Below are 25,770 nucleotides of genomic sequence, written 5' to 3'. Positions count from 1 at the left end.
CTTAAATGGTCCGACGCGTCGCTGACTACTTGCCGCAGCTAACTTCGCGTGACGTCATTTCCCAAACACTTCTCCGCTGGGCTTTTTCGCGATGAGTGCATCTCACAAGTGAACGAGCGTTGAATTTCCACGAAAATTAGATCGTTCTAATTTGCGCTTTTTACGACGGCTAACTTTTTTTGATATTGTCTTCTTGCCGGCGCTACACGAGCTCGCGCACTTGACATCCCAACTGTTTATAAGCGGGAAACCTGTCAAGAACAAATAGAAAGGAGGCCAGCAGGGAGCTCCAATGGTCCGAATAGTGCCCTATGAATGACAAATTGGGCCTCCCACACCCAAGCTAATTGTGCAATCAGACTTGCAGCCAATCTTGAGAGCGCTGCGTTGACAGGAATGCGACGTTCAACAGTGAGATCAGCAGCAAGGTCAACCGAAAATTTGACTTCATGAGAGGGCTTCCATACATGACAGGGGCATATTACGGCAGCATCGCCTTGTGGGCATTCACCGCGTCCCCGAAGCTAAAGGCCAACTAGTCCGACTTGAATCGGAGTAGCGCCCAATCACAGCTTCGCCCTGATAGGGCTTTGGTGGTGTGGTATCTGAATGAAGCTACTTGCTCATCGTCGAGGGACAAGAGGGATTGGGCTCTACCAGATACACATCCACTATTGCGAATCATAATCGTTGGCACGAACACTGCTGGGTGGGCTCTAGTGGGATATTCTGAGGTTGCTTCCATGAACGGTATTGACCGCGACCTCAAAGCTTGAAGTCATGGGTTTAACACTAGAGACTTCTCTAACGGATGCTGTCTGACCATGCTGGGTACCTGTATTAGTCAGCTATTGCTTGTTTACTATGCTCCAAAATGACCTCGGTGGTATTTTCACTGCGGCAAATTTCAGTCGAAGGAGAGACCAGGGAAGGAAGTCGCTTTTCTACTCATGGCGGGTGATTCTACTATGTGTGATGCACGATTTCCCTAGGCAGGTCTACAGAGAGACCCATTGCTAGACATCCAAAATCCATTCTCGGGCTTTTGCGAGATGTTCGTATGTGCGGCTTTAGTGCATAATATGTCTCAACAAGTGATGATTGGGGAAATTACCTGCCCTTTCCTAAGGTTAAAATGGAACATTATCAATCAACTTGGCTCTTCGTATAGATACATCGGGACTAACTCCGATGGTGCGGCTCCGTTCCTGTTCTGCACCAACCTGGAATCACAACAGGTTGACCCGGCTTCCACATTCAACTCCCGCCTAGGGCCGGAGAGGGCCGACACCCGTAGGGTGGCCCCGTATACCGAAGGCCCGCCCGAACCAAACGCCACAACCCCCGGAGGGAAAGTCTAGAATGGTTCCCGCGGGCACATTGGGAGCGACCGAAGGGAGCGGACAACTATGGACACTTTCTACCCAGTTAGGGCCTGATATTCCCACGGGTGATTTGGGAATGGGGGCCTTCCAAGGGTCAACCTCCAGGTTCTGCTCAAATGAATCTCTCCTCACAACATCGTTCCAAATCTTTCAAAGTGGAGACTTGGCACCATAGAATGAGGTTGAATCCAAGCAGAATCTTAGAATGATAGAGCCCGTACGCTTAGTGTGCGACCTTTCATTACAATAACCAGCGCGGCTCGGACGGAAACATTGGACGTCGCCACGACACGCCTAAACACTGAATTTCACTTCCTGAGATCTGAATAATTGACTCTTGTCGAATTTCCCGGACAAGAGAATTGGAGAACGTCCCAAGACGACGATAGTGGGTTGATCTTGCCCGTCGCCTATGGGAGGCACCCCCGGCAATTGGAAATTGCCTCGCCGACCCCCCTGAAGGGGGTCTCTGGGGGACCCCGCGCCCCCCCGCTCGAGGGCGCTTGGGCAATGAATCAAATCCGGGCGAGGCCGCAGTTCGGAAAAGTAATTTGATAGCAAATAAGTGGCATTTATGCCGATGCAATGCCTGTATCTTGCGACGATCAGAAGGAATACCGCATTCCGGAAGGCTGACTTCATATATCGACGCGTCAACAGCGGTGGTCAGTGGGCCAAGTAGGGCGAGTTGACACATCCACGCGCGATGCATATCTACCACGCGTAATCTCAGTTGCTTATTGGAATCCCTGGCGTTGTCGCTCAACCCCAATCTTGAGAACACTTGGATTGATCTCGATATGTCGTATCTAGAGTGTTGTTCAACTTCGTTCCCATTTAATTTGCTCTTGCCGTGCAAGCCCCTTCCCTAAGCAATTAAAAAAAAAGGAGGCCAGCATGGAGCTCCAATGGGTCAATAGTGCTCTATGAATGGCGAATTGAGCTTTACACACCCAAGCTAATTGTGCAATCAGACTTGCAACCAATCTTGAAAGTGCTGCGTTGACAGGAATGCGACATTCAACAGTGAGATAAGCAGCAAGGCCAACCGAAAACTTGGCTTCATGACAGGGCTTCCATACATGACAGGGGCATATTACGGCAGCAAAGCCTTGTGGGCGTTCACCGCGTCCCCGAAGCTAAAGGCCAACTAGTCCGACTAGAATCGGAGTAGCTCCCAATCACAACTTTGCCCTGATAGGGCTTTGGTGGTGTCGTATTTGAATGAAGCTACTTGCTCATCATTGTGAGACAAGAGGGATTAGGCTCTACCAGATACACATCCGCTATCGCGAATCATAATTCTTAGCACCAACACTGCCGGGTGGGCTCTAGTGGGATATTCTGAGGATGTTTCCATGAATGGTATTGACCGCGACATCAAAGCTTGAAGTCACGGGTTCTACACTAAAGACTTCTCTAACGAGTGCTGTCTGGCCATGCTGGGTGCCTGTATCATTCAGATATTACCTGTTTACTATGCTCCAAAATGACCTCGGTAGTGGTTTCACTGCGGCAAATATCGGTCGGAGGAGAGGCCAGGCAAGAAAATCACTTTTCTACTCATAGCGGGTGATTCTACTATCTGTGATGCACGATTCTCCCAGGCGGGTCTACAGAGAGACCTATTGCCAGATGTTCAAAATCCATTCTCGGGTATTTGCGAGATGTTTGTATGTGACCAGGCGGCTTTCAGTGCATAGAGATTATTGGGAAAATCGCCTGCCCCTTTCCGAGGTAAAGTGGAAGATCTATCGGTCTATTTGCCATCATCGCACACGAGATTTTCCGTACGACGTCACCTTTCGCCGTCTGCTTTCTGATCAAGATCATTCAAGCCGAGAGGGCCACCTCCAAGCGCCGGGAACAAGGGTTGCTTTGATGGAAGGCAGCCTATTTCTCGTGGCGGGATACAACTCGATGGTGGAAGTGCCATCGAAAGTCGGCATGGATTGCTCTATTCATCGGTACACCTAAAGCACGGCGGAGGCTCACCACGGGTATTTCGCTAGCGCAAGAACGGCTGACTCACTCGCCTCAACGATACGACTCAAGAGTTTCCTAATCCAGAGAGAGGACGAAAGCAGATGTGCGAGACTGACCGAAGCACCACAAACATCGAGGCCCTCAACAATGATCGAAAAAATTTGAACTTGTGCCCTCCGCTTCAACTCGAAGCCCTGGTCCATTCCGGTTCTTTCTTTTATCCAAGATCAATTCTCCCTCTCAGACCCACCCGTTTGCTTCCTTCGAAATCTCGGTCATCGACGGAGTGGTGGATGTGGGAATTGCATTCGGAATGACATCAAATGCCGAGCTAATAGCCTCACTACTCTAGACAGCCAGGAAAGCCCAAGTTGTCTTTTCAACTCACCCATGGTAAGCTGCCAGTGAGTGTCTCAGAGGATCCAATATCGAAACACAAGCAGTGATTGCCAGCGACCAAGACGCAAATACCAGCCCACGATCAGGGACCAATGGCATATAGGCATATATGACTTCGAATGAGAATATCATCTATTGGGCAAATGCAATGGGCAGACATGATGCTGTCTCACAGTTGCCACATGGTGAAGCATGTAGAACCACCACAGAGCGGCAAGACATCGCTGCGATGGTCATTAGTATTGAAAAGTTCTCATTTATTCCCGTTCGTCTTGACTGCGGATACCAAAAAACCAATGCTGACTGAGCCCAGATCCGAAACACTGCGTTGTATGTCGAGAGGAGGTGCATTGAATCCTCGAGGCCATTGTCACCGAAAGAGACGTGTCAATGTGGTGCTGTCGTCTCAGCCATCTCAGTCTGGTTACATGCGCTCGCTCTGGCGAGCAAGTCAGGCCAGCAGCCTTATCCTGTGGGTCCAATCCTTTCTCCAAGCGACTCAGAAATTGGAAAAAGGCTGAGCAGCACAATAAACCTGCTAGGAAAGGACCCCATGGGTCTCATACCGCAGTGATCCACTCTGTATGGGGTGATGCTATCAATCCGTCAATTGAGGCTGTGCGACCGGAGTATGCCGTGACTTTGGAGATTGCCCTTTGGCGAAAATCGGCTTATGCAAGTCGACTTTCCCAGCTGGAATCAACTCACCGTGTGCTTACTCCTTGGAGAAGAATCAATTCAGTAAGCTGTCAATTCAGTTGAAAGATGCTCGTGGTATGTCCCCGCCGCACATTCAATTCTTCATAGAAGGCGCTTACACGGCGAGGGCAAGTGAAAGGCAGAAAGTGTCAAACACTAGTCCAGATGCGGAATATCTTGATCAGCCCAAATGTTCGCTGGACTTCGTAGGACTGATAAGGCCTCTTCGTGGCTTTACGGTGGTGCTAACAGCTAGCTGAGGTTGCGGCTGGTAAATATGCACCACGCGTTCACGCGTTGCCCCGCCATTCTTCCCCTACCGACCACCGCTTTTGACGCCTGGATACCTGAAGTCGGCCTTCTGGAATGCGATATTTTGTCTTACTGTCGCAATACACGCTCTTTTCACGACGGGCGGGGGATGCCTGCGCCACGTGTGCACAACTGCTGATGAGTTGGTATTACATCACTTTTCCAGATACATCACTTTTCCAGAAAAGTCAACCTCGCCCATTAGGAGGATGTTCATCGCCCATGCCCATATTTGGTTCATTCCTTGAGCGCCCTCGAGCCGGGGGGGCGGGGTCCCCCAGAGACCCCCTTAACGGGGTCGACGAGGCAATTTCCAATTGCCGGGGGTGCCCCCCATAGGCGACGGGCAAGACGCCCACATTACTCCCGTTCCCTAGTGCCTCTGCATACCATTACATCTAGTATCCAGCGATCATCAATCGGCGCAACGTACAGAAATCGACACCATACCCGCTTCAGCTTCAGATGTGTCGACCAGTCGCCTTCCCGTACTGGTGGCTGGTAAATAGACAACAGTCGCCTTTGGCCTCAGCCATTCAGCCAAGTTAATTCAGATACTTCACATCACCTATCAAGCCCTCAGCAACAAATGCTCCATTTCGGAATCAGCAACGCAATTTCCTCTCGTGCCGTTGGGAAATTCTTGGTTATCAATGTTCAAATCCTAAGGATGATGCGACCTTGACAGTCGCGGGTCAGCCAGTGGAAGACTAAGGCCCTATCTCGATCATCTGCTTGCACACGGCTTGAATCGTTACCGGCGTCTTCACGCCACAAGTCGTTGATATAGTGCCGAAAGGTTGGAGTGGAGCCACGACATCCCATCCAGTAGTCGGCTACAAGAAGACGACGAAGCCGGGAATAAAGCCTACGTCCAAGGGGATCTTCACAATTGTAGAATGCTTAGGCTCAATCAGAGATTTCCGATATACCGAGCTCCATCGCTCGGGCACTGCAATGAAGGTCGCTACAGAGAGGCTCAAAAGCTGACATGCGACTTGGTTTCAAGTGCCTTGATGAAGCACACGCTTGGGAAAAGTGGCCCAACGTGATTGATCGAGGCGTGGTTTTTGCTGCAGGTGAGAGCATGAAAGATGGGGCAAATGAATAATGGCCGGCAAATCTTGCCCGTCGCCTTGGGGGGCACCCCTGGCAATTGGAAATTGCCTCGCCGACCCCCGTAAAGGGGGTCTCTGGGGGACCCCGCCCCCCGGCTCGAGGGCGCTTGGAAAATGAATCAAATACGGTCATTGAGTACAGGCATCATAGTTTTAAGGGTGGGTGTGATCAAACCAATAAACGTATCCCACAAGTTCAATCCGTTGCCATCCCATTTCACTTGGGATGCGGAAGGATCTACCCGACGACTTTACGACAGACTGTTGAACACCACTGGGGACCACCGTTCGGAAAGGCGCGAGTAATAATCCAGATTTACGCTCGAGAAATTTGAAAAGCCACTACGACGTCACTATCAAGAAGCATTTACCAAGAGGCTTACATCTTGTTGCACCAAATATCATTGATCACACAGTATGTACTACAAGGAAGACTTCTTCCATGCTGTTTGATCCGTGAGCGGAAGACGCATGGCAGTCTACCTTGCTTCAATGAGCTGGGCTGACAAGGTCCAGGTAAGGATCAGTATCATTTGGATCTGAAATAGTCAGCCACCGTATTCTTTCTGTGCAAGACAGAACCCATCTCTAGCGCAATGTCCCAAGTCTTCCATAGAGTGCCTAGCACTGCAACTGCCAGTAGGATCGCAAACAAGGCTGACACGCAGAAAGAAATGATTCGAAGGCGAGTCCGGGCTTGAGTTGCCTGTCCAAGAAGCCACAGATACCATGTCGTCACCATCAAGTAGTCAACGGCGAGAACGAACAGACACACCGGGTGAGCTGCGGTCGGGCGAAAGGCTCCAACGACGGAGCTTCCTATCTTTGCCAGGCTGGAGATCACGGCGTATAATGCATATGTTCTAAGTAGGGCAAATGGGGTAAATGGGTTCTCGCATTGTTGGAAATGGACCCGGAGAAACTAGAGAGTCAGCCCATTGCGCCAAATTGGTGACTCCTAGACATACCACTTGTCCGGTGAGAAAAGCCGATGTCATCCACAACCGTGTTTGACACCAGATTGCATGGATCCCGCCCCAGCGAAGACCAGAAAGTACAACGAAGGAAATACTAGAGGCAACCGATAAAGCAAGGTCGAGGTGGTAGAAATGCCAGGGCCGTTGGAAACGAACTATCAGGGGCAGCCTCATTATACTGGCCAGAGTGAGAGCGGACATCAGGATCGACTGGCCTTGGTCTTCCGAGATCATTTTCAATGCATGGCAAACGAATACGCAGGCTAAGGCGAGGCAGTCTGTGATACTTATGTACATTGCGTATAGCACACATGATCCTCCCTGGGTAGTATTTATATCTACGGCCTCCGCATTAAAGAGAAAACTATTTTGTGGCGACGGATTTTCGCACCTGAATTTCTGTAACTCGGAACCGGGATCGTCTTCACAGTTCCTGGAGAGGCCATGGCCGTTCCCAGGATCAGTACCAGTGTCTCCAGGAATGGCACACGGGTTCCCAGTGACAAAGGGGCTCCCAGGATTAGCATCAACCTTTCCCAGCCTGGCAAAGACGATTCTGCCATACGAGAAGACCTGGGCTCGGTCACAGTATGTTCAAGTCGGCGTACACAAGCGCTATAGCGTGTTATAAAGCTTTGCCACCCCTCCTGTCAACCTACATCAGCTCTTATACTACATATGAAACATGCTGGACAACCTCCCAGATGAAATCTTCCTCTAGATCTTCAAGAGCCTTGACAAAAATGACATCGTTAATGTGATCGCTTACTGCCAGAAAACTGCGACCATTGGCGCGACGGCTCTCTTTAATTGCCTCCAGCGCGATGAGATGCCACCCTTTCACCGAGCCATACTCAACCGACGACTAGACATTGCGCGCCTTTTGTTGGATCTTTATCAGGCAAATCCCAATTCCGAGTACCGTGGGATGAGCACGCTTCTGCTCGCCATTGAGATGAGCTACCCACAAGCAGTTAATCTCATGTTGGAACATCACCCACGGCTGTCCTATATTTGCGACTTTCAAGGTCGAGGGCCGTTGTCAATCGCTGTCGCAAAGGGCACTTTTGCCATCGTTGAAACCCTGTTGCAGTACCCAGCGCTGGATGTCAATGACCGATGCACCGATGGCATGTCCGCTTTGATGTACGCAGTGGAATACTCGGAGCACGCCATTCTAAACTATCTTCTGACCAATTCCCGCGTGGATGTCAGCATCGAGGATTGCTTTGGGCAGAATGCGCTACACCTCGCAGTCCGAAAGGAAGACCATATCTCAGTGCAGATCCTAGCCCGAGACCCTCGCTTGGATGTCAATTGGTGTGACGCTCACCGGAATTCGGCTCTACTTCTCGCGGTCAAAACCCTCAAGGGGAGGTCGTCGCGTCGGACAGTGGAGGCCCTACTGCTCAATCCAAAGCTTGACATCAATCACCAAGATTCTAGAGGGCGCACGGCGCTGTGGCACGCGGTGGACCAGCAGAATGAGGAGCTAGTGCAGCTGCTCTTGGACCAGGATGGCCTCCGTTTGAATGATGCGGACGGCGGGGCTGTTACCCCTCTTGCGCGAGCAGCGGAGCATCAAAGCCCTCGTTTACTGCAGATGCTTCTGAGACAGCCGAAGATATGTATCAATTCCATGCCTGGTCCGGCTGTTCCACCGTTATGGGCAGCGTGTCGGGCGGGTTCGCTCGCCACGGCTCAGAGGTTGCTGACCCAGAAAGCTATTCAGATCAATGAGAAAGCCCCGTCTGGAACGTCACCCCTGCATGTGGCCGTGATCAATCAACACTTGGGTATTGTGTCTCTTCTTCTCTCGCAAGGTGAAATCGCACTGAATGAGGTTGGGCCCTTGGGCTTCACGGCCCTCATGTTTGCTGCTGCAAGCGGGTATACTGCATGTGTTGAACGGCTGTTACGACACCCGCAGATCGATCTGAAAGTGAAAGATGCGTACGGTTACTGCGCTTTCCGCTTAGCGATACTATATAAACATGTTCGGTCGATTAATCTGTTACGCAGTGCGTTCGTGCGGCAGACAATACGAAAGTTAGGCTGACCATCGGTCTAGCTTTGCCAAGAGTCCCAAGACTGAATGGGGGAGAACTAGAAAAGTTTAGAAAAAATAATATTTTGCGAGACTACCATATTTCCCATCCTCGGTTCAGATGACTCAGAAATTGCTAGGTAGCTCAGCTCAGCGAGCACGAACGTTAGCCAACAGTCCACTGGAAAGTGCGGTCCGCTCAATCACAGATTTTCCCGGTTCAAGGACACAGTACTTGAGTATAATACCGTAGCACTGGCTGTCACAAGGCTCCATTGTTCTCTGCTATTTGAGTGTGATATAAGCGTGATCAGCCGCGGCTACAAGACCCCAGCGCTGGATAGAAGCCTCTGATCTAGCTTCACCGATGGCCCGCCCTCCGTCTAATGTATCGAGTGTATACAGTCGCTCGCCAGACACACCAATACCACACTCCTCAAGGGCTAACGCCTGTCCCCGCCTGGGACGATCTTCCCGAGATTACACCACTGGGCCATCGGATCTTTGTGGCGGGGAGAACGACCATGGCATTAGAGACGACAAAGACACACCTCAGTACAGCAAAGAGCGTGGCACAATCCCCACTAGACCCAATCACTGAGAAGCGGAGCCAGCGTGATCAGCAAGCTCACGAAAATGAGTTCTTCCGCACCTGTTGCGTGAATTTCTGCCATCTAGCGACAGCCGTGGTTGACATCACACAAAAGCTTGTATTGGAAGAACACTTCCATTCCGACCAATTCGCCCCGATCAATGCACGCTTATGCCGGGCTACATTGGCTCTTTGGGCAGCCTTGGACGCATCAAGGGTGGAGGAGGACAGGGCGGAACGTATTTGGATGCAGGAATTGGATATGCCCACAGTTTCGGAGCCATCTTCCAAGTGGATCTAGGGGATATTTGGCGTCGTACACAATTGAAGGTCGAGCTGGTCGAGTCTTTGGTATCGGGATCAAAGAATATTCAGTGAGACGTGACAGGCGAGGTGACAGCCCTGGACGAGAGTGGCGAATGCGTACATTCGTTTCAGGTGACGATGTGAGGGCCAGTTGGACAGTCAGCTAACCTGGTCTGACGACCAGCCCTGGTGGCAGTTGGCGGGCCAGGCTTTGTTGACGTGGTTCAAGAAGGCGGTGGCAATCACTTCCGGATGGCGGACTGACCAATCATGGTGGCTTTTGGGGTTCAACTCGGCATAGCGAATGCACGTGATCTGGGGCTACATTGGTAAGATTCGGTCGTGGTAGCATATACATTTTAGTTCTTTGTGTATCAGTAAGAATCATTGATATTACATACACATGATTATCTCATACATTGAATCAGTATCCTGCGTTTGAGGTGAGATGTCTGAATGTCTACAACTTTCAACAAGTCTATGGATACTTAGTAAAATAGAAGTAACTACGGCATATCTCAGCTCATTGGCAACTGGGTCAATTTGTAAAATATTGCGAATAAGTAATATGCTAAAGCGAACGTGTTGTCGAGTTGACAGGCACTAAATTCACTACCGAGATTATCGGAGTTCCTCAGAAAAGTATGGGAGCCAAATAACCTCTCAAGGCAACCTGTGCACTGAAAAATTTGCGCACTAATTGTCCGATGACTCTGTCAGGCTCGTACCGTCAATGATTTCAAAAGAGTCCGCACTTCCCAGACTATCAGTATTGGCCCATGTCACAAAAGATACATCATCTGTAGTGCCATTCGGATGCTTCAAGCTTCCATCATCAAGAGCAAAGCGGGTCTTCAAGTCTCGGAATGTAAATTTATGATGATTGAGATTTGTCCCCGCAACCAAATAGTTGTCGCTTGTAATTCCAATGGGTATTCTAGCCCCATTCACAATAACCTCAATTTTCACCTCATCGGCATCCGTAATAGGCATCTTGGGGTATGCCTTCTCACTCGACTTCTGCAAAACAGTGAAGATGAAGCGCGATCGCCGCCTACTATCCAGAATAACGGTTGACGATCCAGGACTCAGATACCAAAAGTCGTTGAAATCACGACGCTTAACGAAGAAACTATCTCCAGACAACTGGTCGTGATCATCCAGACCGCCGGGACCATCGTTGCCGGGGAAGAAAGTGCGGAATCGGCCGTCGGCATAGGCTCCGATCCAGTAGACACGAATCTTGCCGAAGACATCGGCAAAGTCTGGATTGACTTGTTTCATCTTGGGGTTTCCGCAGAGCGCACGGGCAATTAGGTGGAAGTTCTCGCCACTGTCTGAATCATATGTCCAGAATTGGGGACCGAATCGATCCACGGAGGTGAAGGTGTACTTGGCGCCAGGATTGCCGTTAACATCAGAGGATGAAACAGTTTGGTATTGCTGTAGCGCTCTGAAGTATGTGTTGGCAGTATCGCGGTCAGGAGTGACCATGACCCAGTTGAAATACTCGCCCATGTTACCGTCGAGGGTACTTTGGTACGTGACATGGGTATAATGAACCATTTTGAAAGGATTCTTTAAATGTGAAATTGAGATTGATTGAAAGCTGTTGTGTTTGAGTGAGAAATACCAAGGTGAATATGGTGGTATTTATATTATTTTATCATGTCTTATTCATCATTCACAAACTTGAATTTTGTTCTCCGTCCCTGCCATGATACCGGGTCTGCGGTCGTAGGTTGCCTTCGAGCATGGAAGATTTATACTCATGTGGACCATTACAATTTCCACAGGCTGACACCGGGCCCAGCTAAGGTGATACAGCATATTCTCTTTGCATGAAGTGGGTCGGTATGCAGAGCAGGCAAGAAGACTTGATTACTAGAGACCATAGCACGAGAGGGAAAAACCCCCCATTTTGGCATCCTTTAGACAGGCAGAAAACTACCATACCTATTTGGATCTATGACGATCATTGCTATAATACGCAAGCCCTGAATATAATCAGTCAGATGAATAAATGCATGAAGGACAAGATATCCTCACTGGTGGCTGGCTGATGTGGCGTGGTTCGCGTCCATATGGCCTAGTCCTCAATATTGAAGTTAGTGTTCCACCTGGAGAGAAAGCGGCAGCCCCGTAGAGCTGTGAGCCTAAGATGATCTCATGATGCGAGTATGTCTGTCTCAAAATAACCATGATCTCTGGGTATGGAATATCTCCCTGCGTATGTCCATGCATTTACGTAGCATGATGTGCTGTTGCTTTGCATCTTTTCATGCGCGGTGTTGTCATAGCCTAAAGCCTGTGGAGCGCGACCGCTGGGATGGCTCGCCGGTCGTACTTTTGGCGAACTGGTTGAGTTGGTCTCTTCCATCTTTAACTTCAATGAATTGCCGGAAGACAAGGGAAAACGCACTCGTGATGCTATTCAAGGAAAAACCGTCAACAGCCCAATAAGCTGTCCTAGAATGAAACCCGACGTATAATTTGGCACTACCGAGTACGAAGAGGATCTGATACGTGGCGAATAAAGCGGAGAGATGTGTTAGGGGTGATTCAGCCGGGCGGTTTTCAGCTGAAGAGGTGCAGGTCATCTATGCAAGATGTGTGGGGCCGGATGCGTTAACTCAAAGGGGATGGCAGTGCCCAGGTGGGGACGGGACGAACCTTGCAAGCAAACGAGGATCGCCGACCGATAGATTCAACTTATGCGCTAATAACTAGTATGCGTTATCCAAATTAGGAATGAGTCAAAAGCCACTGCGGGCATAGATTGGACCCATCTCTCTAGGCTCCGGTAGGGAAGCAGCTGAATAATTTCGATACGTCACATATTCGCCGGATATAACACGTGATGAAGTTGCATATATGAATACTCCTGGGGAGGGGGACTCAATGTCGCATTTTAGCTGTGGCCAGTCTGGCAAATCACATGCAGAGTTATATGCGACTATTAAGTTATGCCTATGTTAGTATACCGGCCGTTATAGACAGCCGAGCCTGCTTGCAAACGAGTCAACCATGGCCTACAGAGAGATAGAGTGGCTGGTTACCCACATCTAGCCCCATCTGGCAGACAATCATACCGATGTTGATTTCTGGTTTCTGGGCCTTGGGTGGTGTATTCAGTTACAACATGCGTCATTGTCGGGCCGAGTAGCGATGTCATTTACTCAAAACGTGTCTCATTGATAAGCCTATGGTCAACGGGTAGCTCAGCCCCTTTTACAATTAATGTATTTTTCAAATCTCCACCTGCTATATGTAGCATCAAACAGCACGTACTAAGTCAGTTCTGTTTTTAGGCCTGCATCACGGGGTAGCATCGCATATGCCTCGTAGCCTTGCCAAACTCATTTTCTGATACTCTCCGCCGATAGAGTTCTGACCTTACCTAATAGAAATGAGCTGGAAATACTGTCTCAAACAAAAATGATAAAGCTCGACTAATGTTGTTGTAGAATATCATGTTTACTGTGCCGATTAAATCTTATTGAGGTCCTGGTCTGGTATTCTCTTGGCAAGTGAAATCAGGTAGCTTGCGTCCTTGCCGTTGCGAAACCATAGGATCATCCTCAGGCCTTCAGGCAAAGGATTCTCCAACCCACTCTATTCGTACTGAAAAGATCGACAGCCGCTGGGTTGAAGACAGGAACTGAGAGTGTGAAAGTGTGGTCGTACTCATAGCGTGTACAATAGTACCATGTACCATGCATCATGTACTGCACAGGCCTATGTTGCGTGATAATCCCCGTCATCGGCAAAGTCTCGTAACGAATCATGGGAGCTGATGTAGAACTACTTCAGTATTATCATTCAGCTCGTGAAGCGGAGTCAGTTCGGTCTCAGCCCATCCAGCTTCTTCAGCTACGCCAGCTAGACAATCAAACAGTCTGGACCCGTTTATAAGTAGTGTCCAATTAGATAATTGATGATATCCTGGGACAAGAGGGGGAAATGCATAAATAGGAGCAATCATCCGGTCTAGGAACCCTCAAACGATTCCTCTTGACAATCCAACAGACATAGCCAAGTTTAACTTCTCTTTGCCTCTTCTACAAAGCCATCTTACAGAACCCCATTTGTGCCTTGCAAGTCCTTGCAACAATGCCTACTCATCGTCAGGCCTACGCTGCCGTACGAAATGACACGTCACAGCCTATTTATGCGGTTGGTTTGGCTCATAAATATAGTGACAACTACAAAAATGCCGGCCAATGGGGGATCATTCAGCCGGGACATCTTAGCGGCCCGGTGCTCGTTGATTACAACACCGGTTTCTTGACCACTGGCCGTGACTGGTGGAAGGTTACCTGGTCCACTCAGGACCAGTCTGGCCGGACGCTTCACTATTCAGACCCAGAGAACTTTCGTGACATCATCGACTGGCTTGAAAAGCTCGGGCCAGATGTTATCTCTAGTGTGGCTGGTGCTGTTGCTGCGATAGCAACTGCTGAGTCTGGGCCAGGTGCAGTGGTAGCCGCTGCGGGCGCAGCCGCTGCTGCGAAAATTCTTACAGACGCATTCCTCAATACAGAAGGTACAGCTGGATTCAAGCAGCACATCTTGACGGACGAGGATGAGAATGCGACTGCGCAAATCATCATCCACGAGGACACCACCATTACCATCAGATCGAACTCGGGGACGTCGGAAACCATTTCCTCCAAGCATAAACTGTAATGTGAGTAAGATCAAGCTGCGCCGTGTGTAAAGTATTTTGTTTAGTGGTGTGAGCGGAAACTGGCACACAGGCGATTCGTTCTCCAAAGCTTCAACACTTACCTTCATGTGAATGTATTCTGTATCCTGGTGCTTGGAAGGACTATGTCCATATCAACTTGGATATATTTGTTTTCTGTCTCTTGCTGGTTCGGGCAACTGACAATTGTCGGTAAAACTGGAGGCTTTATTACCAGCGTCAGTGCATTTATTCAACATGTCGAACTCCGCAGGGGAAGATTACCACCTTTCCTATTCCAGATTGATGATTCAGCGCGTGCTTAGATCCTATATTACTGTTTTTGTATGTAAAAGCGCACGTATGGGGTATACAACTAGCTTGCACGAATCAGGCAAGATCGCTCAACTCGATCGAGCACTTAGATAGAACAACCCTCTTTGAATGGCATCCAGTCGTACTAGTTCATACGCGTTCGCCCCTATCCGACAGGTATCGATCAGGAGAAAACATAAGAAATCTCCAAGGCTCACTCACCCCCACTGTATTTTCAATAGACCCCCCCCAAGGGACAGTTCTGTTAATCGGCACCCTCGTAGCCTGTCCACCATGGTGTTCACCCCCGAGAAAATATATGTACCATCTGTGACGAATTGCCTGTCTAAAAATACCAACGAAAGCTAGTGGCTGATCGCCTTATAGGTCTACGGACTGTACTAGCGCTGCCGACTTCTCGGGGCCGTGAAGCCAGGCACTTAAGAGAGACGCCACACCAGCCTGTGATGATCAGAAGCTGGTCGGTACTCCATATATTCCCATCAAGAGAGCATAATTTACTCAGTATCTCCCGTCTTTAGCTCTCTTCCAGTGAACAGAGGAAGAAGACACTGAATGGAGTTGTAGTACCACAGCCGAGCGACTTAACACGAGGCAATTGCCATGAAAAAAACCCTCCAGCGTGAGGGGCCATGGTGGGTGCGGATCTAATTTGTTCGATACTGCTTTGATAACTCTCGCTTGGTAACATGTGCGATGGTAGATCACAGGTCACAAACCACAGATCTTCTTTTCAACCTTCCAACTCTGCTTCGCGAGACTTACCGTAATGGGATAAATGTTTGTTGTCCTTGAAATGTTCTATCGGAAGGAATGCAGGGATGAGTAGACCCAAAGCAAAGAGCGTACGTAGCCTTTGCAACTTTGGCGGTAAAATTTATCTACGAATACCGTAACAGTTACTGAGTTGAGACCTGATCTCTGTTTCCCCAGTCAGCTCGAGAACTACGGGACTGCTTAGTATATACTCCGAGAAAAGCCCCTAAACATGAACTCCCAAGAGCAGATTGAACATCTTGCAGAAGGGCTACTTTGTTCTGGGGATGACTGTGACCGGAAAAAAGAGACGCATAATCATGCTGCAAGATTAGGGAGACCCCCAGGCAAAATTTTGGCAATCGTGATCGAAACACTCCTCTGCTTATTTGTTCTTGGGTTCCTTGGGAAGTTCTCAAACCTAATTAATACCGTCCCTATTAACTTGAGGTGTAGCATTTGCTGTGTTGGCAGTTCGGTTAAAAAATTCACCCATGGGAACTCCAGTTGGCAACCGCACAGAGCAAGCTATGAAAGTCGTGCGTTTGAGGGTGACCAATCATGTATGACCCTCCAGATGACTTGCTAATCATTTGAGCTTAACATAGGACTCTACCTTGTACCCAATCATATTTGCGGCTCTTCTTTCTCGAACATTAAAGAGTATCGGAAGATATCAAGCTCAAATGGGCACCGGTCTACTGGTATACACCCAAAATCCTTGATACAGCTAAATACTGAGATACTGATCAACTGATAAAGTCGCTTTGGACTCTGATGAATACGAACTCTGCTGCTGATCCCATCACACATTGATTCTCGAAGCCGAAGTCACTTCTGGTAGGATTCCTTGTGGTTATATGGGCGCTTTCCCCCTTAGGAAGCCAAAGTAATCTAAGGCTTGTGTACCCGTCAAATATCACCGAAATTCTGGATCATGATCTACGTTACTGGGATAGTGGCCCTCTAGGGAACATCTATGCCTATCACTGGGTATGTGTTGCCGGCGATGGTGCCATGCCACTATCGATGATTGACATGTATCTTGCAACGTTGATGCAAGGGGGGAATAGCAGAACAGGTGCTTTAGATCAGTGGGAATATCAAAATACCTCGATTACCAGACCTGACGACTTCCCGACCTGACTCCGATGGATGGTATCCAGTATCGTCTATTATCAGTGGACCAGAGAGCTATTCATCACTCCTTGGGATACCAATCATTGGTCCTCTGGGAGTTGACGTGGAATCCCTAGCCATCGAGCTCATCAAGACATTGAAGTAAGCTTCTCTTTAGAGGCTACTTACATTGATCTTGGCTGACCAGATATGAAGTTCATAGGCGATAAAGAAGTTTTTGGTGGGATTAATGTCACTTGCTTGGATTGTGACTCGCAAGTTTGTTCTGCGCCGTCTGATCAAGCCTATAACTTCCTTGGTTCCCCCTTCCCTGGCCTGACTTTAGCACACCAATCAGACGCATCTATCACCAAACCTAGAACAATCCAAATCAGCTCCGCGGTATTCATTGACGGAATACCAGGGATTATGCAAACAAGCTGTTCTACTACACAGCGCTTGGTGGAAACGTTTATTGAGTGCGCCAGGAACAGTTGTGCCACGAAGAAGATTCGGCCATCTCAAACTGATTCTTGAAGCGCTAACTACACAAGCTTTGACTATTGGGGCGTTGCATCGCTAGATATGATCAATCGTGTGAATAGAGTCGATCGAGAATCGTCAAAATCAGATGATATTTACATTTATTCCGGCCCAACTTCATCTGAACAATTTTTTCGGGACTCCAATACCCTGCCACTACCATCGCATCTTGTGATAGGTGGAACAGCAGATTTCAATCTTCCTGCAGTTAGCCCAGCTTTGCTCCCCGCCAGAGCGTCGGTATTGTTGAATACAGCGCTTCAGTTGTTCATGTGTCCGTCGACGACTGTTTTGCTGGTACTTTTTCGACAAATTTCAGCCTGTATGGACCCGATCATCTTCCAGTAAATGGAGTTAGGGTAGCTATGGATGGGTATAACTGGATGGTGGAGGATGCTTCTCAGGGACCAGGACGTCTATTTTATGATGGCGTGCCGTTCATGGCAGCATCCACCAAAGCCGAAGTGAAGCGTCGCATCGAGGTCTATGAGGCGCATTATGGTTGGCTAGCCATTCTTATCACTTCTGCGAGCTCTGTATTTTTGCTGGGCCTTTTTAGTCTCTACCTGATATTTGCGACGATCATTCCGAATGTATTTGATCCAGTCGTAGGTTTGACTTACAATAAGAAATATATGCCGCGTGCTTCTGGTCTCCTGGATTCAGAGGGAGTAGTTTTATTGGGGTTACCGCACGTGATATCTACACCGACACCACTGAGAGCTGCTTACCCCTCTCACAGCTGCCTCATGGAAGCCGGCTTCTTACCTCCGTAGCTAGCCCTTCATCCCTCACGTAGTCAAGGCTCACTTTTGCCCCTCCCACCTTCCCTCTGTATATATAAGTCACTATAATACAGACACATTGCCTCCCTGTGAAGGGAGCGCGGACGGGCCCCATCTGACGCTTCTGGTCTACGACCGCAGCGTCAGGTGACCCGTTACGGCCAAACCATAATCTCTATCCTTTCATCTTGACTGCGTGAGGTCACCAATAAAAGACCGGTTAAAAGTGGTTTTCAGCGAACGGGTTCTGCTCGGGTCAGGCGAGCCCAAAGATGACGTTGCAAATTTTGCATTTGGGGAGGAGGCGACAGTTATTCCTTTGAACAAGGATACACGGTACTATGAAATAAGTGATCACGCTATTTAGAAAACTACGTCAGAACCTACGCAGTAGAACTGGATCAGTCGAATATTGCATAGACAATGTATTGAGACGGCGAATCAAAACCAATTCCAGGATCTGTCCCATCTTTTACACGATTGAACACATGAAAATAGGTCTGATCCAATTGTAGTGTGTGAGGGCGCCATGCTCCGTTTCAAACAATGGGTAGACCCGTATCTGTCTATCTATAGCGCCCAGTTTTGCAAACAATTTGCTGGGCCTGACTTATTACCGGTTGGACCTACGAGTTCTTGTTTGATATTTAGAGGCTTGAGTCATCACGATTGATCTCAATGCCAATTTTCTGCGAGAAATGGTCCCTTTTCTAGGTCAAGGAAAGCATAATATCTAGGAAACACAGTTTTTACGGCAATACGAAACTGAAGTAAAACACGTTTGTGTGAAATAACATGAATGTTAGATGGTATAATGGCTCCGTGCCCGTGCTACCATTATTGCATTGCAGTTTGAGTGTTCTCCCTAATGCCTGTTGATGTTTGAAAAAATGAGGCTGGGGCAAGAACGGATCCAGGGGGGGACCGGCCAGCCGAGTAACTTCACCCACCGCCTGGGCGTTCACCACCACAACAAACTGTCCGAGTCTGACACTCATCACTCATCACTCATCACTCATCACTCATCAACACTCATCAACACTCATCAACACTCATCAACACTCATCAACACTCATCAACACTCATCAACACTCATCAACACTCATCAACACTCATCAACACTCATCAACACTCATCAACACTCATCAACACTCATCAACACTCATCAACACTCATCAACACTCATCAACACTCATCAACACTCATCAACACTCATCAACACTCATCAACACTCATCAACACTCATCAACACTCATCAACACTCATCAACACTCATCAACACTCATCAACACTCATCAACACTCATCAACACTCATCAACACTCATCAACACTCATCAACACTCATCAACACTCATCAAATGGCTATTACAATAATCTTCTCCCTTTCTGGGGTTGACGTACTCATTTACTCAGAATTTGACTTAAATATAGCTTTGCTTTTCTGCGGGTACTTGGCAGTTGAATATCGATACGCAAAACATATTTCATGTTGCATACCTCTTGACTCCTTAGTACGAACTTGAAATTCAGTGTTTTGACATGATGCTCAAAGTCCAACTTTGTTTGATCTCTTTGTTTCTTTGCTCAGCTACATTCATCGCGCTAACAGTTGCAGATGCAGAAGGATCCTACCTATGGGAACGAACACAAACCAACGAAACCAATAATTATGTTCGGGTGATTGAGCTCCAGCACGCGGGAAATTTCAGTGGCAGACTACTTGGTACATGGGAACATCACTATACGCATGGTCCACAGACAATTACCCCCGATGGGACCCCTGGCAACTTCATCATCCGCAAGAGCGACGACAAAGGTCTCACATGGGAAACCTTGGCGACAGTACACGATACTCGGACGGCCAGCGGGTACCCGTTTGCTGTATTCTACCAGCCATTCCTTTTCGAGTACCCTCAGCAGCTCGGCAAGTACCCACAAGGTACTATACTATTAGTCGGAAACTTGCTGCCTGCCAACTGCTCCGAGTTTGCAGGTGAGTTTTTCGCATGGAGATCAAAAGATCATGGGAAAACCTGGGACTCGGTGGGAGTATGGCAACGTGCCACGAGAAATGGAGGCATCTGGGAACCATTTCTATATCTGGACAATCGAGGCCGACTTATAGCAGTGTTCTCGGATGAACGTGATCATGAAAGCCATAGTCAAATGCTGGTTCATGTCGTTTCTGATGACGGAGGTGATTCTTGGGGAGAACCCATTGGAGCTGTCGTAAGCTCTGACCAGCTTGACCGGCCAGGAATGGCTACCGTGACGAAGATGGGCAATGGAGAGTACATCATGAGTTATGAGTTCTGTTTTAACTATTGTCGGGCGCATTACAAGACCTCCAAGGATGGATTTGATTGGGATGCCAGGGATGTCGGAACCGCAATCTCTACCGCGGACGGCCTTTATCCTGCACAAAGTCCGTATATAGTTTGGGATTCATCAACACAAAAATTGGCGCTCGCCAGTCAAGTGGTACGATATTTTTCCGACAACAATACTGCCGAACAACAAAATAGGATCATATTCACCAACACAAACCAGGGGATTGGCTTCTGGTCGTGGTCTCCATCTCCCTGGACTGTGGGATTGGGTGCATCCGGTTGTGCAAATTACAGTCCCCACCTCATCCCAATGGGGAAAGGGATTATTCGATATACAGCCCCCTCCACCGAGAACGAGTCTCAGTTCTGCTCTGAGCGCACGGGAGCAGCACCCGTCGCTGTTCTGCCTTATGAAGCTAATTTTTCCTCCGAAGGCCAGGCAGGTTGGATTGATTTCAGCGGGAACTGGACCGTTTTGGACGGCGAGTATCGGTTCGCACAGGTTGACGGCAAAGAGGCAATCGCTGTTACAGGTTCCTCCGCGTGGAATGATTATATAATTAGCGCTGATGTCATGGTCACCGGTTCTGACAGCTCAGTCGGCCTGTATGCAAGAGTTTCAGCTGCAGCTACGGGTCTCAATAAGCTCAAGGGATATACAGCGACAATCAACACGACTTCTGGTGAGCTTGGTATTTGGCAACATGACGAGAGCCTGAGAGTATTACATTCAGAGGTGCACACGGAAGGCATTAGCAGCAATCAATGGTATCAGCTGTCTCTGATTGTAAATTCTACCGAGATTACAGCAACGCTCGGCAAAGCCCAAAGCGAGCCGAAGACCAGCTTCACTGTCACAGCTACCGACTTTGGGGAAGGCATGGCGGGTTTGTTTGGCAGGAATGGCGGTGGACGTTTCAAGAATGTGGAGATTGCGGCTTAAACTTTTGGAGTCGTGCCGGGTAACCTGAGCGATTGATAAAAGAAGGCCGAATGGAGCGAAGAAAACATTTACCAGGGAAAGGTCTCGTTGTGTAGCACAATTCTCGAATTCAGGCAATATAGACAACAAGGGATATCGAACGAGATGCTTTACTACACAAGGGATGGGCGACCTATTGCGTGCTTAAGCCATCATGAAACGTTATTTCTGGCTGCAAGGACTGGGAAATAAATATCGATTTACTGGAAAATGAAATGCATGCTTGCAAATATATTTTTCTTTTTTCTGGATTAAGAGATTGGTTAGAAATTTCAGTCATACAGGGCACTGTAGTAGTAACCGTAGTTATAAGTAGGGCTGCCCCCCTCGCCTCGTCACTTCATGATTCTCTGGAAGCCCTGGTGAGCCAAGCCATTTTATGCGGTAAGTAAAACTCTCGTGGGGCTTTGGCATTTCACCTAGTGACTTTTCTTCAGTCATTTAGGTCGTTGCCAGAAAAGAACAATGGAGTATTTTGAAATGAGAAAGCCTCTTCGAGTTTCCATTTCCATTACTCGGAAAAGTCAGTTCTGGGGGACACCAGAACAGACACTGCCCTCCATTCTAGAAGAGATGGGCTGCGACCCTGAACTTGTGAGTTAGGCTCGGTGGCTTATGAAACAGGAATCGCCGCGTCAAATCTTCATGGTTTATGACTTTTCCCACGACAATTACGATTACGAAACGGCCCATCTAGCAAAGAACAATAATCTTCCCGTCTTGGAGGTTGACTTCCGGCATGCAGTAAGCATGCAACTCGCAGGAAATGAATTTTGTGGGCGTGTGAATGAAGAGGTCACTAAGATTCATACATAACCTGAACGGACTTACAGCGCCTCCATACGAGGAGGATCACTGCGGTGGAAAGGTCCCGAACTATCGCAACCCTCGAGATCCGGCACGTTGTGGAATGATGTAGGCCATCATTTGGTCGTCGTTGACTTGGAGGACATGAAGTTCTTGAACCGGCCCCGTGCACTTGGACCAGCCTCAGGCAACGCACGTCATGTCTGTCGCATCCGAGAAGACAAGGGTAGGCAAAAACCTTGTCTAGCTCGGCTGACGTTTGCACGTATTGTTTCTTAGCCTCATTTAAATCGAGCATGTTTCTTTTCTTCCGATTACAAGGCAGCAAGAAAAAGCTATCTTTGAAATTAGTAATTCATTCTTGATACACATTGCCTTCATCAATGATAATTTTGAAGGTGACTCCGGCTCCTGCTTGTTTTTCGATATCCCCGAATGAGTATGCGGGCCTGGCTGAATGAAGCTTTTTACGGGTGATACCTCATCATGAAATATTCCCAATTTTCACTCAAATTCAGTGCATAAGGCTGTCGTGTACAAAAGAGACTTCTTGAAATGCCAGTATGAAAACGTGGAAACTATTTTTAAGCCCAAGGCTGATGAGATGGACTGTCGTGTATTAAGGAAATATCGCAACAAGAGCCGGGCTGCTTGACATCTGCGTTGAATAACATGGCTAGCATGAGTTTCCCAGGTATGCTGCTAGATATACATCTCCTGTCTGCCGAACTCCTTCGAGAACTCCTGACGCGAGCCGGCAGCTAACTCTAGGTATTTATAGTTCACTTGGCCGGCTTTCGCCTCGGCGAGAGCATGTGCGATTGATACAATGTTTTTGATCTGATCAATGTCAGTTAGCAAGCAAGAAGTGCACAGCAGTGCTCTAGAACCTACCTCTCGTCCATTGAGATCTAAGACTTCCAACCGTCGGAGGTCTTGCTCCTCGGTCATAGCAGGTCCTTGAACTGTACGTGCTCTGGCTAGAAAGGTTGCCCAGAGATCCCTGCGAAATTCCCTGCTCAAGCCCTTATACTTGATAATCAAATGGATTCGACTGAGGATTGCATCATCAAACTGAATACCCCGATTCGAAGTCAAGAACAAAATGCCTTGATAATATTCCAGCTTTCGGAGGAAAACGGTCACTAGACGATTGTGAGTATCGTGATAAGATGTACGCTGCTCCATGAAAGCATCTGCCTCGTCCAAGAGCAGCACGGCTTTGAAGTGATGAGCGATGTTGAAAATGGTCTCAAGTTGTTGTTCAAGCGCATTGGAATCTCCGTGGTCGACAACGAGCTCGCCCGCAGATATCTGAGAAGGTTAGCGAGGCCACTATCAGCGCCACAACTGGCTCGTACCGAGTACAAAGGCAGCTTGAAATATTCCGATGTTGCTTCAACCGTGAATGTCTTTCCGACGCCGGGTGGGCCACTAGCTCTGGTTAGGACGGAAGTCTTGATATGTTGCATAAATAATCTGTTGACATACTCTAAAAGGATGTTGAGTCCTTGGCCTTTCCCGTCAATTAAATCGTCAAAGGGTACTGTCGGTATCAAACCCAAGCGGGTTTTCGCCATTGATAAGAGAAGTGTCTTGTTCTCTGGCGGAATTTGCAGGCAGTCAAATGATTCAGGTGACCAGTTCACATCCCCAAGAGCACTAACTGCGCATTCCACTGAAATCACATTAGCTTGTCCTCAACCAATTGTTGAGCGCGTCACATACAAAACATTTTTTCCTTGAAACTGAAGCAACAAACTGTTGGACAGGCGATTAACAAATCGGCCTCGCTGAGCTTTTGCGGTTCAACGTCGTTTCCTCGCATTTTCTCCTTTTCTTGCTCGCGTTCCTCCATAAAAATCGCACCCATGTCAAAGAAGGCAATACCGTCCTTCTCCTTCAATGCAGTGTCGCGTAGAGACGGCCGGGAATAGTTTGGCTGCATTTCATGGAAGAATTTAGCGTCCACTGCGACTCGACTGTTGATGTTTAGTTTAATAGGCTTGCCCTTGCTCATAAAGAATGCGCTGCCTTTGCAGTGCTGGACGTGCGAGCCAGCAAAATCCCGAAACCTCTGGCCTCTCTCGACTAGGTCTTTTCGGACCTGCTCGTGACTCGGATGGTGGCGGAAAGGGTAAGCCTCAAGTGTATAGATCGGCTTTGACCCTCGGAACTTTGGTACACGCAGATAGATTCCGGCCTCGCCAAACTTGACTCCGTCATAATCAAGGAATCGGCATTCGAGATTGAACCACGTCTCGTCATGTTGTGTTAACTCTTCCCCCGCATCGAAAATGACACACCGCGACTCTCCTGTGCCAAAGCATGTTGTATAGACATGGGATCCGGGTTTAAAAAGTGCCCAGAGGAGATCATACGTAATATGACCGTGCTGCAACATTGACTTGAGACGTTGTGAGGTAGAGGCATATACGTGCTTGAGGTTGTCAATGAGCAGGCGGAGATGCTGCGCATGTGCCGATCCACGTTCCGCACCATTTTCCAAGTTACTCGCACGTCCTTCGAGCTCAGGGATGAAATGGAAAAGGACACTTTGCTCGATCTAAATATAGGTCAGCGATTGCCTTGGAGGTAATACTAAGTCTCAAATACCGATGGCCTGTCCTCCATGAGGCTAATAGAATTGATGTCGAGCAACACCTCACGAAGTATGTCACGCAGGCCTTCCGACATGACGTCTACAAATGGCGCGACCTCCTCGGTATTTCGATCTATCATACCATTAGAAAGATCTCCATCCGTCGGGCAAAGATATCACAAACCCATGCGTTGACGGACCACGAATGCATATTCAGCATAGTCGTCTGGACCACTACTGGTGTCCATCGATTCGGCGATCTTGTATTTACATGCTGTTTTGTCCCAGCTATACCAGGGTTAGATATTTCTGAAAATATGGAAGGGGTGGCGGTGGCTCATACGTTTCCAAAACTGTTTTGAATTGGGATCTTGATGCCCATTTCTCAAATGATTTGAATGCATCCGGTGTGGTACAGATCGGGGGACTGGGATCTGCTTCGCCTACCAGCGGGGTGGTGGATTCTTGTTCACCATCGTCAGAACGAGACTGGGGTTTTTCGGCCACCGTGAGTGATTGTTTACCGCAGATGAACTGCGTTAGCAACATCTGCAATTCAATTACATCTGATCCTGGTTGATAGTTTTCCTGGTGGATGGGGCTGTTCGGAGAATCTTCAAATTCAAATAGCACACTCTCAAGGAGTTTCTTCAGATCTTTTAAAGATGCTTGAGGATAAGTCGCGTTGGTCGGGCTATCTGGCGGTGTCATACGTGGAAGACACAGCGATGAAATCCCCCTCAGTGCCACGTTTTGGTCTGTGCTACTTTGAAATTCTGCCATGTCGAGCTGATCAATCAACTGAGTTCGTGGCTATGAGCAATAATAGACGAGGATTGAGGTGAATGAAAAATTGTAAATTGGTAGATGAAAGAAAAAAGCCCTCTTTAGCAGGACAGGCTGGTCTCCTGTTTATATACTTTATACCAACCCTCAACTTCCGGCACTCTTAAGCTACGGATGACATGAGTTTGGATGCAGGCAAAAAAGTACACTTCGTG

At 48.3% G+C, this 25,770-nt stretch overlaps 8 protein-coding genes across 8 annotated transcripts; 7 read left to right on the top strand and 1 right to left on the bottom strand.

Moving 5' to 3' along the window:
• Positions 1–7,320: 7,320 nt before the first annotated feature.
• Positions 7,321–9,816, top strand: N7478_010187 (ankyrin repeat domain-containing protein; the record flags this gene model as incomplete). The annotated part of the gene is made up of 3 exons (XM_056926401.1): positions 7,321–7,464; positions 7,598–8,897; positions 9,329–9,816. 3 exons carry the CDS (start codon positions 7,321–7,323, stop codon positions 9,814–9,816), a joined length of 1,932 nt encoding a protein of 643 aa, XP_056775771.1.
• Positions 9,817–10,749: 933 nt separating this feature from the next.
• N7478_010186 (uncharacterized protein) lies at positions 10,750–11,138 on the top strand (the record flags this gene model as incomplete). The annotated part of the gene is made up of 2 exons (XM_056926400.1): positions 10,750–10,820; positions 10,907–11,138. 2 exons carry the CDS (start codon positions 10,750–10,752, stop codon positions 11,136–11,138), a joined length of 303 nt encoding a protein of 100 aa, XP_056775770.1.
• Positions 11,139–11,993: 855 nt separating this feature from the next.
• N7478_010185 (uncharacterized protein) lies at positions 11,994–12,313 on the top strand (the record flags this gene model as incomplete). The annotated part of the gene is made up of 2 exons (XM_056926399.1): positions 11,994–11,999; positions 12,122–12,313. 2 exons carry the CDS (start codon positions 11,994–11,996, stop codon positions 12,311–12,313), a joined length of 198 nt encoding a protein of 65 aa, XP_056775769.1.
• Positions 12,314–13,934: 1,621 nt separating this feature from the next.
• Positions 13,935–14,510, top strand: N7478_010184 (uncharacterized protein; the record flags this gene model as incomplete). The annotated part of the gene is made up of 1 exon (XM_056926398.1): positions 13,935–14,510. The coding sequence occupies one exon, from the start codon at positions 13,935–13,937 to the stop codon at positions 14,508–14,510; it is 576 nt and encodes a 191-aa protein (XP_056775768.1).
• Positions 14,511–17,627: 3,117 nt separating this feature from the next.
• On the top strand, positions 17,628–18,038 carry N7478_010183 (uncharacterized protein; the record flags this gene model as incomplete). The annotated part of the gene is made up of 1 exon (XM_056926397.1): positions 17,628–18,038. The coding sequence occupies one exon, from the start codon at positions 17,628–17,630 to the stop codon at positions 18,036–18,038; it is 411 nt and encodes a 136-aa protein (XP_056775767.1).
• Positions 18,039–18,937: 899 nt separating this feature from the next.
• N7478_010182 (uncharacterized protein) lies at positions 18,938–19,444 on the top strand (the record flags this gene model as incomplete). The annotated part of the gene is made up of 1 exon (XM_056926396.1): positions 18,938–19,444. The coding sequence occupies one exon, from the start codon at positions 18,938–18,940 to the stop codon at positions 19,442–19,444; it is 507 nt and encodes a 168-aa protein (XP_056775766.1).
• A 146-nt stretch (positions 19,445–19,590) lies between these two features.
• On the top strand, positions 19,591–21,321 carry N7478_010181 (uncharacterized protein; the record flags this gene model as incomplete). Its single annotated transcript, XM_056926395.1, has 1 exon — positions 19,591–21,321. One exon carries the CDS (start codon positions 19,591–19,593, stop codon positions 21,319–21,321), a length of 1,731 nt encoding a protein of 576 aa, XP_056775765.1.
• A 1,548-nt stretch (positions 21,322–22,869) lies between these two features.
• Positions 22,870–25,480, bottom strand: N7478_010180 (ATP-binding protein; the record flags this gene model as incomplete). Its single annotated transcript, XM_056926394.1, has 8 exons — positions 22,870–23,007; positions 23,062–23,481; positions 23,529–23,601; positions 23,659–23,845; positions 23,896–24,733; positions 24,784–24,902; positions 24,954–25,057; positions 25,113–25,480. The coding sequence occupies 8 exons, from the start codon at positions 25,478–25,480 to the stop codon at positions 22,870–22,872; spliced, it is 2,247 nt and encodes a 748-aa protein (XP_056775764.1).
• Between the last annotated feature and the right edge of the window lie 290 nt (positions 25,481–25,770).

This window comes from Penicillium angulare, assembly GCF_028827245.1.
Source record: "Penicillium angulare strain IBT 27051 chromosome Unknown utg000007l_segment0_segment0, whole genome shotgun sequence".
Lineage (NCBI taxonomy): Eukaryota > Fungi > Ascomycota > Eurotiomycetes > Eurotiales > Aspergillaceae > Penicillium > Penicillium angulare.
The sequence above is the reverse complement of the archived record's forward strand: the minus strand, read 5'-3'. Positions and strand labels throughout refer to the sequence as shown.